This window comes from Silurus aristotelis (assembly GCF_946808225.1).
Source record: "Silurus aristotelis genome assembly, chromosome: 9".
Taxonomy (NCBI): domain Eukaryota; kingdom Metazoa; phylum Chordata; class Actinopteri; order Siluriformes; family Siluridae; genus Silurus; species Silurus aristotelis.
In genome coordinates this window covers 14,289,249-14,301,213 of record NC_139582.1, presented here as the reverse complement: position 1 = coordinate 14,301,213, position 11,965 = coordinate 14,289,249, and the positions used below count along the sequence as shown (strand labels likewise).

Genomic DNA, 11,965 nt, shown 5'->3' with positions numbered 1-11,965 from the left:
CACACACACACCGTTTTGTGATCTATAGTCAATATTGTTTCATTGTTTCTATGATAGCTGAATTATTTTAGTTCCTCTTACTGGGTGAGACATCTGCCCCTGCCACTTTCTCTCTCTCACACACACACACACACACACATACACACACACACACACACACACACACACACACACACTGAATTGTGAAGTTTGGCTCTGATTGGTTCTGCATACATACATTCTGAGCTCTGGGTTTGAAAAATATACATTTTAACACTGTGTATCAAAAAGACAGACAGGAACTGTAAATAGGGAAAAGTACTTAATTAGCTACCGATCTGAACTGTAAAGCTACATTCACACTAGTGAGCAGTTGTTTATTTTCTGTGTACTGGACCATGATTTCAGCAACAGTGACATTTATTCTGTGTTTATCTTAAGGTCACAGGGACTTTGTCATGCTGGAACAGGTTCTTAGTTCCACTGAAGGGAAATTTCAATGCTACAGCAAACAAAGACATTTTTGTGTTTGAAGAAGAAGATATAAACAAGTATTTGCATCACAGATAGTGGGTTAGCTCATTGCTAATAGAATCCATGGTAGAAAGCCATGGTGCTTTTGCTCTCTATGTGCAATTTGGGGCAAAATCACTTTAATTCAAACCAGACATTGAATTGAAGAGACAAACTTACACATAAAGAACCATCTTATTCAATCTTTATCACCGGTTTATCTGTGTAAAGCTGCTCATTGTTAAGAGCGCTATACAAATAAAAATGAATTGAATTGAATTAAGTATTACGCAGCAATAATCTAATTATTTGGGCCAATCCTATGCTGCGTGTGGTGCAACATTTCTTTAGTTAATTTCTCAGAACTTTACTTTCTAAAAATGAAAGAACAGATATTTTGTAGTAGAGATTGTTGCCTCTAACTATTACACTTAACTCGCTTTGCTAATCCAATCTGAAAACATGATGTAAATAATTCACAATTTGTGTTTAACTAGTAATTTACCTATAGTAACTAGTCTTTCAACAGCCACAAGACAAACTAAAATCAGGAGCCTTATCACTTGAACTTCTAAATGATGCTTAATGTATAATGTGTAAAAAACATGGTAAGATGTAACCCAAGTCCTAACAAGTCTTGCAGAACTCACTGAGGACCAGCTAAACTTGTTAACTTTCCTGTTAGTTTGTGTGTGTGTGTGTGTGTGTGTGTGTGTGTGTGTGTGTGTGTGTGTGTGTGTGAGTGAATTTAATAAACACTGGCAGATCTGGAGTTTTCTGGATGCTGTGTATTTTATGCTCCAAGACCAATGGAAGAATTTGGTCAAGGTGACCGAGCCTAATCTTTACTCTCACAAACACACATCATGTAGATCATGTAGAAGGGGAACAAACAGCACTACTCTGGTCAAATATTACTGCTGCTTTCTTGTGTGTGTGTGTGTGTGTGTGTGTGTGTGTGTGTGTGTGTGTGTGTGTGTGTGTGTGTGCACTTGTCATCATCTCTAGAGGTAAGAGCAATATATTATACAGTGGTTTGAAAAAATGTTTGCCCCCTTCCTGATTTCTTATTTTTTTGCCTGTTTGTCACACTTTAATGTTTCAAATCATCAAACTCATTTAAATATTAGTAAAAGATAACACAAGTAAAAACAAAAGTGTTTGCCCTTATGTTAAAACAGTGGTTTATCACACCTAAGTTCAATTCCTCTAGCCACACCCAGGCCTGATTACTGCCACACCTGTTCACAATCAAGAAATCTCTTAATAGGACCTGCCTGACAAAGTGAAGTAGACCAAAAGATCATCAAAACTAGACATAATGCAGAGATACAAAGAAATTCAAAAACAAACAAAAAAGAAAGTAATCAAGAACTATCAGTCTGGAAAAGGTTATAAAGCCATTTTTAAAGCTTTGAGACTCCAGCGAACCACAGTGAGAGCCATTATTCACAAATGGCAAAACAGTGGAGAACCTTCCCAGGAGTGGCCCGGCCGATCAAAATTACCCCAAGAACACAGAGACGACTCATCCAAGAGGTCACAAAAGACCCCACAACAACATACAAAGAACTGCAGGTTTAACTCAGTTAAGGTCAGTCTTCATGAATCCACCATAAGAAAGAGAATGGGCAAAAATTATCTGCATGGCAGAGTTCCAAGAAGAAAACCGCTCTTGAGCAAAAAGAACATAAAGGCTCGTCTCAGTTTTACCAGAAAAAATCTTGATGATCCCCAAGACTTAAGGGGAAATACTCTGTGGACTGACAAGACAAAAGTTTACCTTTTTGGAAGGTGTGTCCCATTACGTCTGGTGTAAAAGTAACATCGCCTTTTAGAAAAAGATCATGATATGGTGGCGGTAGTGTGATGGTCTGGGGCTGTTTTGCTGCTTCAGGACCTGAAAGACTTGCTGTGATAAATGGAACCATGAAGTCTGCTGTTTACCAAATAATTCTAAAGGAGAATGTCCGGCCATCTGTTCGTGACCTCAAACTGAAGCGAACTTGGGTTCTTATCCAAAACACACCAGCAAGTCCACCTCTGCATGGCTAAAGAAAAACAAAATGAAGACTTTGAAGTGGCCTAGTCAAAGTCCTGACCTGAATCCTATTGAGATGCTGTTGCATGACCTTAAAAAGGCAGTTCATGCTCGAAAACCCTCTAATGGGGCTGAATTACAACAATTCTGCATAGATAAGTGGATCAAAATTCCTCCACAGCGCTGTAACAGACTCACTGCAAGTCGCAAACGCTCGATTACAATTGTTGCTGCTAAGGGTGGCCCAACCAGTTATAAGGTTTTATAATAACTTTTTATAATGAAACACTTTTTCACACAGAGCCATGTAGTTTTAGATTTTGTTTTCCCTCAATAATAAAAACCTTCATTTAAAAACTGCATGCTGTGTTCACTTGTGTTATCTTTCACTAATATTTAAATTAGTTTGATGATCTGAAACATTTAAGTGTGACAAACTAATAAGAAATTATAAGAAATCAGGAAGGGGGCAAACACTTTTTTTCACCACTGTACATCTTATACACACTTCAAGTCTCAGTCATACAAAATGAGATGGTTAAAGAAGAACCAAAATAAAAAATATGAAATAGCTGATTTGAGAGTGAAACAGAGACAAACAAATAGACAGCCTTTGTGTATATGTGTGTGTGTTTGTATGCATCAGTTCTAGCTCCAGCTTCCCAGTTCTTTTAAAAGCGTTTAACGGAAGAGACACTGAATGAGATAAAGAGAAGAAAGAAAGGGAGTGATCGAGGGAGGGGGACAGCTGAACTGCTACAGACACCGCAGTGTGACGAGGAACCAAGGATTGCAGCTGCAAACACACACACACACACACACACACACACACACACACACACAAACATGTATGCAACCTGCATACAAGTGAGGGTAGTAATGGGTGAGACAAAGAAAGAAAGAAAGAAAAAAGAAAGATTTTTTACCCACTCCAAACCTTGCAATATTCTATGCTTTTGAGCATTGGAGCAAGAAAATGGATGTGTGTATGTGAAGGCAGTAAATTTATCCCCAATCCTATACTCTCAAGAACATTCTTTTCATAAACCTGCAGCTTTGCATTTTTGTAGAGAAACTCGAGAGCTCTTTGTGTGTGTGTGTGTGTGTGTGTGTGTGTGTGTGTGTGTGTGTGTACATGTACAGTGCAGACATGTGCTGTTCTGCTGCTGTGTGTAAATGGACAGAATGAAAAAACAGTAGTCTGTGAGATTTTATACCACTGAAATTTGCCCTGAAATTTTAGCATTTTTTAAAGTGTATTGTCATAGTTTTATCCCTCTCTACTTATATTTAATGTTGTGCAGCTTACACTGTATGGACAAAAGATTGGAACCTGACTTTCCCAGTCATATGCGGTTCTTTCCCAAACTGTTACTACATACACACAAATTCTAAAGGAGGTCTCCGTTTTCCACTAACATAAAATATTCCTTTAGCAAAAAATAGGAGACCGAACCTGTTCAAGTATGACAATGCCCCTGTGCACAAACAAACTCCATGAAGATATGGTTTTCTGTTGTCACTTATGTTATAGCAGCTATAAACTATAAATTATTTTATCTCTTTAGGTTAATGAGACAAATGTCATGTTACAGAGAAACAACAAAGTATAAACACATTTAAATGTGGAGTTTGTTTTATACACTTTTTTTGAATAAGCTGTTGCTATAAAAATGATAACATGAAATCAAGCACATTCAAATAAAGCTGTAATTTGCAGCTGCACTACTGTAGAAACTTTTAACCATTTCGAATTCAGCAGTGTATTACTCTGTATTACACTCTATTTTAATATATAATATTAATTTTACACAACAGTGTCATGATTTGGAACTTAGAATTATGCATACTGATCTGGTTCTGGTACTGCAGTAAAACACAAGACTTCCATTATGTTATTTAAATTTTCTGCCCCCAAGCACAGAGGAGTTTATTTCAAATAAACATTTAAATATAACAGAAATGAGCAGTAGACTGGTTTAGTCTCAAGCACTCTCCTAGAATCATTGTAATTAAAAATCCAAGTTTAACATTTTTTTTTGTTTGTTTGTTTTATAATCTACGGCAAGTTATGAGATTTAGAATGAACGTTTCTTTCAGTTTCAGCTCTAAAAGCACAAAACTTTATTACTCCATTACATAGATAAAAAAAGAATATGTGAAAGTCTAAATTTGATTATGTATATTTAAATGCTAATTCAATAACCACTTTCATTTTCATCAAACTCACAAGCAAACACAAGAATTATTTCATTATTTCAACAATTTCATTTTTTTTTAGGTTTTATGTCCAGTATGGATTTTTTTTTTGTTGTTTTTGTTGATTAACCAGCATTCAAATTTTTTCTGGTTTCTATATTAAACCAGCACAGGCAGTTAAGTTCGACAGTGGCAAGCACAACATGGCAAATATTCTCCATCTTTTTCTTCTCTCTTCTTTTTTTTAATCACATTTTTTTCATTCTCAACAATTCTCTTTATACTTCATGTCTTGTTCTTCTTTAGTGGTTGTAACTATAAACTCTCTGAACCTGACTCACTTCAAGTTTGGATGTTTAAATTTCAATAAGCTGGTACTGTTGGAGGATTTGGAATTGGAATTCACATGTGAAGGGTTTGGGGTTTATTTTCATGCCGTGTCTACAGCCTGGCTCACTGTAGCACTGAGACACTCCACCACATCTTCAATATCATCAGCTATGTTTAAATCCTTTTTAAGTTCACAGTTAAGTTCCTGTTCAGCCACCACACCATTCACAAACTCCTTATCATGAAGATCAGCTACTGGAGCATTTACTGGGCCATTTACTGGAGCATCTACAGGAGCATCTTCCATCACCTGAACCTCACACACTCCGTTTTCTTTAGCTACAGCTAGTAATGGTTCTTTTGCTGATCCAGCGCTTTCCCATTCTCCATTTTCCACCTTCTCCTCCATAACCTTGCAAGGTTCTGTAGGTATGAGCTCATTGGTGGATTCTGAAATGACAATATCAGGAATGGTCTCCTCAACATCTACATTGGATTCAGGTTCAGCTTTTGGTTCAGGAGCGGAAGGTGGTACTGAAACTGGTTCGGACTCAGGAAGTGGTTCAGAAGACTCTGTTTTTTCTTCAAATTCCAAAATATCTGAAGGTTCTGTAATCTTGGTGGGTAACTGTGTAACTTCCATTACATTTAAAACCTCTTGGACTGCTTCCTGTACTACTTGTTCTGCTGCAAGCTCTACTTGTTCTGCTTCAGGTTCTTCCAAAGCAATTACAGGCTCGTCTGGTTTAGTTCCACACTGCTCTGTGGCAGCTGCAGGCTCCACTGGGCAAATTGATGTTTCCTCAAGAGCTGCCACTTCTTGTGGATCTGTAGGTTTTTCGGAAGCACTTACAACCAACTCAGAGACAGATATACTTTCCTTTGGTTCAGGTAAAGGTTCTGGTGTAGTAGGAACACTTTCATCTGAGGCAGCTATATGGTCTTCAGAGACAGGAAGTGCCTCTACTGGGAGAGAAATAACCTCTACTATAGATGGTGGTTCTGGTTCCTCAGGTGCAACGGCTTGTTCTTGTGGGGCAGGTATGGGAGGAGCAGCTTCTACTGGCACTAAAGGTTCCTCTGAGGCAGTTGCTGGTTCTTTGGATGCAGCTTTAGCCTCCAGAACAGAAACAGTGTCTTCTTCTTCAGCTGTTGGTCCCTCGGGTGCCACTTTAGGCTCAAACAGGGCAGAAACATTCCCTTCTTCGACAGGTGCAGGGTCCTCTGGGGCAGCAGCAGAACACCCTAGGGCAGAAACAGCTTCAGCTGGAGATGGTGCTTCCTCTGGTTTATCTGAGGGAGTTGCAATCTCCACCAGGGACAAAACAGCCTCTTGAAACAGTGGTTCTTCTAGAGTAGCTTGCATTGGAGAAGCAATTGAATCATTTGTTTCTGGTTCTACTGAGGCAGGTGCAGATTCCTCTGTGGTATCTACTGTTTCTTCTAAGGCAGGTATAGGTACCTCTGGGGCATTTACTTGTTCTTCTAAGGCAGGAGTAGGTACCTCTGGGAAAACTTCAGTGTCAGGCATAGATTCCACTGAAGCAGCCACTACTTCTTTTAAGACAGGATCAGGTTTTACAGGGGAAGCTAATGGTTCTTCAGAGACAGGTTCCACTGGGACAGCAGTTGGTTCTTCTAAAACAGGAACAGGTTCCACATGGGCAGCTACTGGTTCTTCAAAGGCAGGTTCAGGCTCCATTGCGGCAGCTACCTGTTCTTCAAAAACAGGTGCAGGTTCAACTGGGGCAGCTACTGGTTCTTCTGAGGCAGATGCAGATTCCTCTGGGGCAGCTACTGGTTCTTTTGAGGCAGATGCAGATTCCTCTGGGGCAGCTGCTAAATTTCCTGAGGCTGATGTAGGTTCCTCTGGTGCAGTTGCTGGTTCTGAAGCAAGTGTAGTTTCCTCTGGGGCAGCTGCTGATTCCGAGGCAGGTATATTTTCCTCTGAGGCAGCTGCTGGTACTGAGGCATGCACAGTTTCCTCTAGTGCAGCTGCTGGTTCTGAAGCATGTGTAGGTTCCTCTTGGCCAAGAGCAGGTTCCACAGGGGCAGCTGTAGGTTCCTCCGGGGCTGCTGTTATTTTTTCTAAGTTTGTTGTAGGCTCTTCTTTCACAGGTTCCTGTGGAACAGAAGCAGCTTCCAACGTGGCACCAGCAGCCTCTGCAGGCTTTTCCTTAATTTCTTCTTCATTTATTGAGGCATTTTGCTCAGTTTGAGCTTTCGATGGAGGTTCAGGAGAAAGTGCAGCACTTTGGGACACTTGCTCTGCTTCATTCTCTACAGCTCCATCCTGTTTTGCATCAGAATTGTCAGCTTTTTGCTCTGTTGAAGCTGTTGCTATCACAGCGCTCTCCTCCTTTTTTTCTTTAGGATCACTGACATCGTATCCCTTCTTCCTCTTGCTCAGCTTTCCGCCCATATTAATACCTGCAAAACCATGAAAATTTATTTGAGGTGATTAAGTCAGCATAATGTGTCTCTTTAACATGATTCAACATGCTTATGATTTTATATATAAAACTGCTTATGAATTAATCAATTGCTGAATCATTTGCAGGATGAGATATACATCTAAGTTTGAAGAGGAGGAGAATGCATGTTGGCTGAGCTGTATTACTGCATGTTATTTACCACATATCATGCATAGAATGAGCTCTTTCCCAATTTAGTCCCCATTTTGTTGTTTTCAACTTTATTTTGCTTTTACCATTTGTGGAATTTTGTGGAAATGGCTTAGTGTAAATGAACAAAATGTATCATTAATTTAGTTTGGTTCGATAATGAAAATGATTACACACAGCTGAGAAAATTGATAACTGAATCCTAGTGTTTTAGTAACCCCTCAAGGAATGTTAACTCTCAATTAATGTGTTGACCTGCCTCAAATGAAGGAGATTGGAACATTATATATGCACTGCACTGTTTGCAGTCAAATCAGTTTTGTAACCTATATAGCTAGCCTGACAACTGCTAAGCATTATATAGAAGGTCTGTGGTTTTTATTAAAGAAACTGTTTTGGCCCACAATGTTCTCTCGGTAGTTTGGGCTTCTGGAATTGTTCTTACTTTTTATCTAATACAGTAATGAGAATAAATCGAAATTTGACCTAAGTGAAGCACTGAGGGCAATCCTTTGATAGTGCATTTAAACTGGGACTGGAACACGAGATTAATTAGCCATGATGGAAGTGAAAACTGATAAAAGTACGCACTCTGTGTGGCTGCCAGCTTCGCCTGCACTGTCGCCTTTTAAAGGGTATTCACTTAATTCACCATAGCTAACTCTGCCAAAAAGAGAACGTTTGAATGCCATCCAAAAGCTGCAGGAGACGAGGACGAATGAAAGACAAATGGCTGCTGGATGGAAACTTCACATGGTTCTTGTAAAGGGTCTGGAATGTTGAGTAAGTCATACACCAATAAGCTGCCCAGCTCCTCACTCACTTCTCACTCACAGCATTTATGTTTTAAGTTTTTTTTATTCAGTCTCTCATGAGAAAGACACAAACTGGATGATGAATTATGAGAGAATTTTAACCTCAGTGTCGTGGGAAAATATGAGCTCTCATGGTTTATAGCCATGAGAGAAATACAAACAGAAAATAATCTTCTCATACAGGCAGGCTGGATGTGCAGCGTTCCTTCTGTCCCTAGCTCAAGTGCCAGAGTGCTGCTGCTAGTGTACTAATGTTGGGCTGATACTAGCCATGCGACATTCACGGACGACTGGCTGAGCTCAGTGCAGTGAGAAGATAAGGGTGGAAAAAAACGGCTGATTAGATATGTATACTGCAACTTTGCCATAGAGTACACTAAACACAAAACCTTGGAAGGATTTAATCTGCTCACTTATTTATACACAATGATAAATTAAAAGTATTTTGGGTTGTATTTTTTAAATAAGAAATGAGAACACAGCACCCTTTCAACATCCAGCTTTGTGTAGAAAATATTCCTGTCCTGAGCATGAATTCTTAATAAAATGTACATTAACACTATATGTCCAGATTTTAAGATTTTAAATAAATCTGTCTGCACTTGCTGACATTGTTATGTCTGCAGCAATGTGACTATACAGCAGGAATGTACAGCCTAAAGTGCTGCTGCACTGGTGCATGCATTAGAGGATGCGCAGTCATGCACCAGCATAATGCCAAAATCAATCCAAGTGCTGAGCTGGGCTCTGTTAAATGCTTAAATCTATAATTTAAACAGAAAATATAATGTCAAGGAATCTAACACTTAAAGTTATTCATGCAATCTGGTTAATGAGTTGGTGGTTTATACATATTTAAAGGGAGAAAAGGAGAAGGAAACACTGGAGCCTACATTAGATTTATACAGCTACACTGCAGCAAGGAACCAGACAAAATGGGGTTGGGATACATATATGTACTCGGGCCAAAATAATTGCATCTATAGAAAAACTGGAATAACCAATTCACTTTTTACCTCATTCTGGAGATATTCACTGAATAATATAAATCAGTGTGCTGTTAAAATGTTTTTTGCCACCTGGACCACCTTTGGACCATGATCATGCTGTATATTTACACTATGATAACACATGAAATACTCAGACTGTCCAATACCAAGTTTTATTTTTAATATACAATTTATCCAGCTAAAATAAATAGGTGTATGCATTACTCTATTATGTTGTGTGGTACTGTGGTTATAATCAGTAGTGGGCATTGTGCCGTGGGTGGTTAGCTGACAGTAAAATGCTAATTCAAGGTCAAAATAAATGAAGTGGAAACAGTCCAAAGTTCTGCATGTTTTTAAATACTGTTGCTGTTCACTGATACATCCAGGTCAGAACCAGACAATCTGCACATGAGCATGAGCTCTCAGCTGTTATCTAGAAAAATGGCAATGCCTTTCCCCCACCAAGGATGATTTAGAGCGAATTATAATAAATTATTAGAATATAACAACGATACAATATTTTACAGAGGGTAAGTGACAGGTGAACTGATGTCATCATCAACTGATTGTTTTTTAAGCTTCATAAATTATCAAGTAAATAAATAATTTGACTTACTATTTATTATTATTCCAAATTTTTTTACTATATCCATATTCTTCAAATGTTAGTCTGATAAACATGTAAGAAATGTCAAAAATATATATATTTTTTAGTTTTTAAATGGTTTCTACAAAAAAGTAATTTGTGCGACTATCTATCTATCTATCTATCTATCTATCTATCTATCTATCTATCTATATATATATATATATATATATATATATATATATATATATATATATATATATATATATATATATATATATATATAAATAAATCGTTTGCTAGATGAAAAAATGTGTTGCCATGGCTACTCGGACCGAGGCGTTTCCTCGGTAACGCGAATTCCAGAGGAATCTCGCGAGAGTAGGAGATAAGAGGCGTGAACTCGCTCAGCAGCTTGAACGGCGTGTTCGAGCTTCAAATATATACTTTTTATGATGACAAAAGATGCACGATGATTTTTCACTAAATGAAACTATAAAATACAATACTTAATATAAATTAAAATATAAAATACTTAATAAGGAAACGTGATGGTAGGATCTAATGATGAAAATCGGATTAAGAAAATACGAAATAATTAAAACTAACCTAAAATGTTTGATGGAAATGTGTTAAAACTTTCAGAACCATTACAGTTTTTTTTTTAAAGAGAACGCAGAGAACCTGCTCCAGAACCATGCAGGGAGCTCTCAGGGCAGGGCAGGGGGTTCCTACACACCTCCTCCCATTTTATCAGACACAAAGAATCACTTCAGATTAAGAAGTGCCCTAAATGAAAGTTACCCTGAATTTTACAAATGTATTATAATGTGCTAAAATGTGTGTGTGTGTGTGTGTGTGTGTGTGTGTGTGTGTGTGTGTGTGTGTGTGTGTGTGTGTAGGTTTGAAGTGCATATGGGAACTGAGCAGAGCCATAGAGAACAAAGAGCCGGCACTCTCATCCCTCTCTCTCTCCACTCTCTGTTCTCATTATCTAAACCTGTAGTGCAACTGAGATGAGATGTGTGTGTTTGTAGTTATTAGTCTGTGTGTAGATGCATAGAAGTCGACCCACCTGTCTGTCTGACCCTCAGTAATCCAAATAAATGAGGAAAATGATGATGAAGTGAACAGAGCTGCTCTCTCGCTCTCTTTCTTTCTCTCTCTCTCTCTCTCTCTCTCTCTCTCTCTCTCTCTCTCTCTCTCTCTCTCTCTCTCCTCTTTCTATCTCTCTCTCTCTCTCTCTGTGAGCTCCCCTTTTTCTGAGCCTCCTCCTTTTAAAGCCTCGCCACCTTGTGAGACATGTGGCTGTACAGTGCTGACCCACCCCCTACTGCACCCTCCCTACATCCCTCCCTCCCTACATCCCTCCCCCTCACTCCCCATACCCTTCACCCTCCCCCTCACTCCCTACATTATGCACATTTTGCTCCTTTTAGGACCAGAGCTCATATTTATCTAACCCTTCACCCTGTAGTGCCTCTATCTGGGGAGACAGAAAGAGAGACAGCAAGAGAGAGACAGGCAGAGAGGCAGAGAGAGCATGCGCGAGAGAGGGAGAGTGAGAAAAAATAGAGAGAGACAGAAAGACCGTTAGACAGAGAGAGGACAAAGGAGTGAGGTTGAGAAAGAGGGAGTGAAAAAACGAAAGCCAAGATAGGCAGAAATAGAGCAACAGAGACTCACACAGAAGCAAGGCATGTCCTCTAACGAACCCTTGAAAATGTCCATGTAGAACTCCATGTAGTTCTTAGCAAACTAAGAACCAGTGCTCAAATTGAGTCACATCTTATGGGGGGTCCCCAGTTGTTGTGTAATTCATACATTTTTTTTACTAAAATAATATTGGGGACCCCCCTAAGTCAATTTTTTAGTTGTCATGGGGG

The 11,965-nt window shown here is 38.9% G+C and overlaps 1 protein-coding gene across 1 annotated transcript; it reads right to left on the bottom strand.

The window, feature by feature from the left end:
• Positions 1–4,423: 4,423 nt before the first annotated feature.
• Positions 4,424–11,376, bottom strand: LOC310730662 (uncharacterized protein). The gene is made up of 2 exons (XM_083549710.1): positions 11,155–11,376; positions 4,424–7,492 (listed from the first exon to the last, which is right to left on the bottom strand). The coding sequence occupies exon 2, from the start codon at positions 7,482–7,484 to the stop codon at positions 5,163–5,165; it is 2,322 nt and encodes a 773-aa protein (XP_083405836.1). The 5' UTR covers positions 7,485–7,492; positions 11,155–11,376; the 3' UTR covers positions 4,424–5,162.
• Positions 11,377–11,965: the final 589 nt, after the last annotated feature.

Coding starts and splice junctions, on each gene's coding strand:
- LOC310730662 (XM_083549710.1), bottom strand. CDS start 7,484: ATGGGCGGAAAGCTGAGCAAGAGGAAGAAGGGATACGATGTCAGTGAT.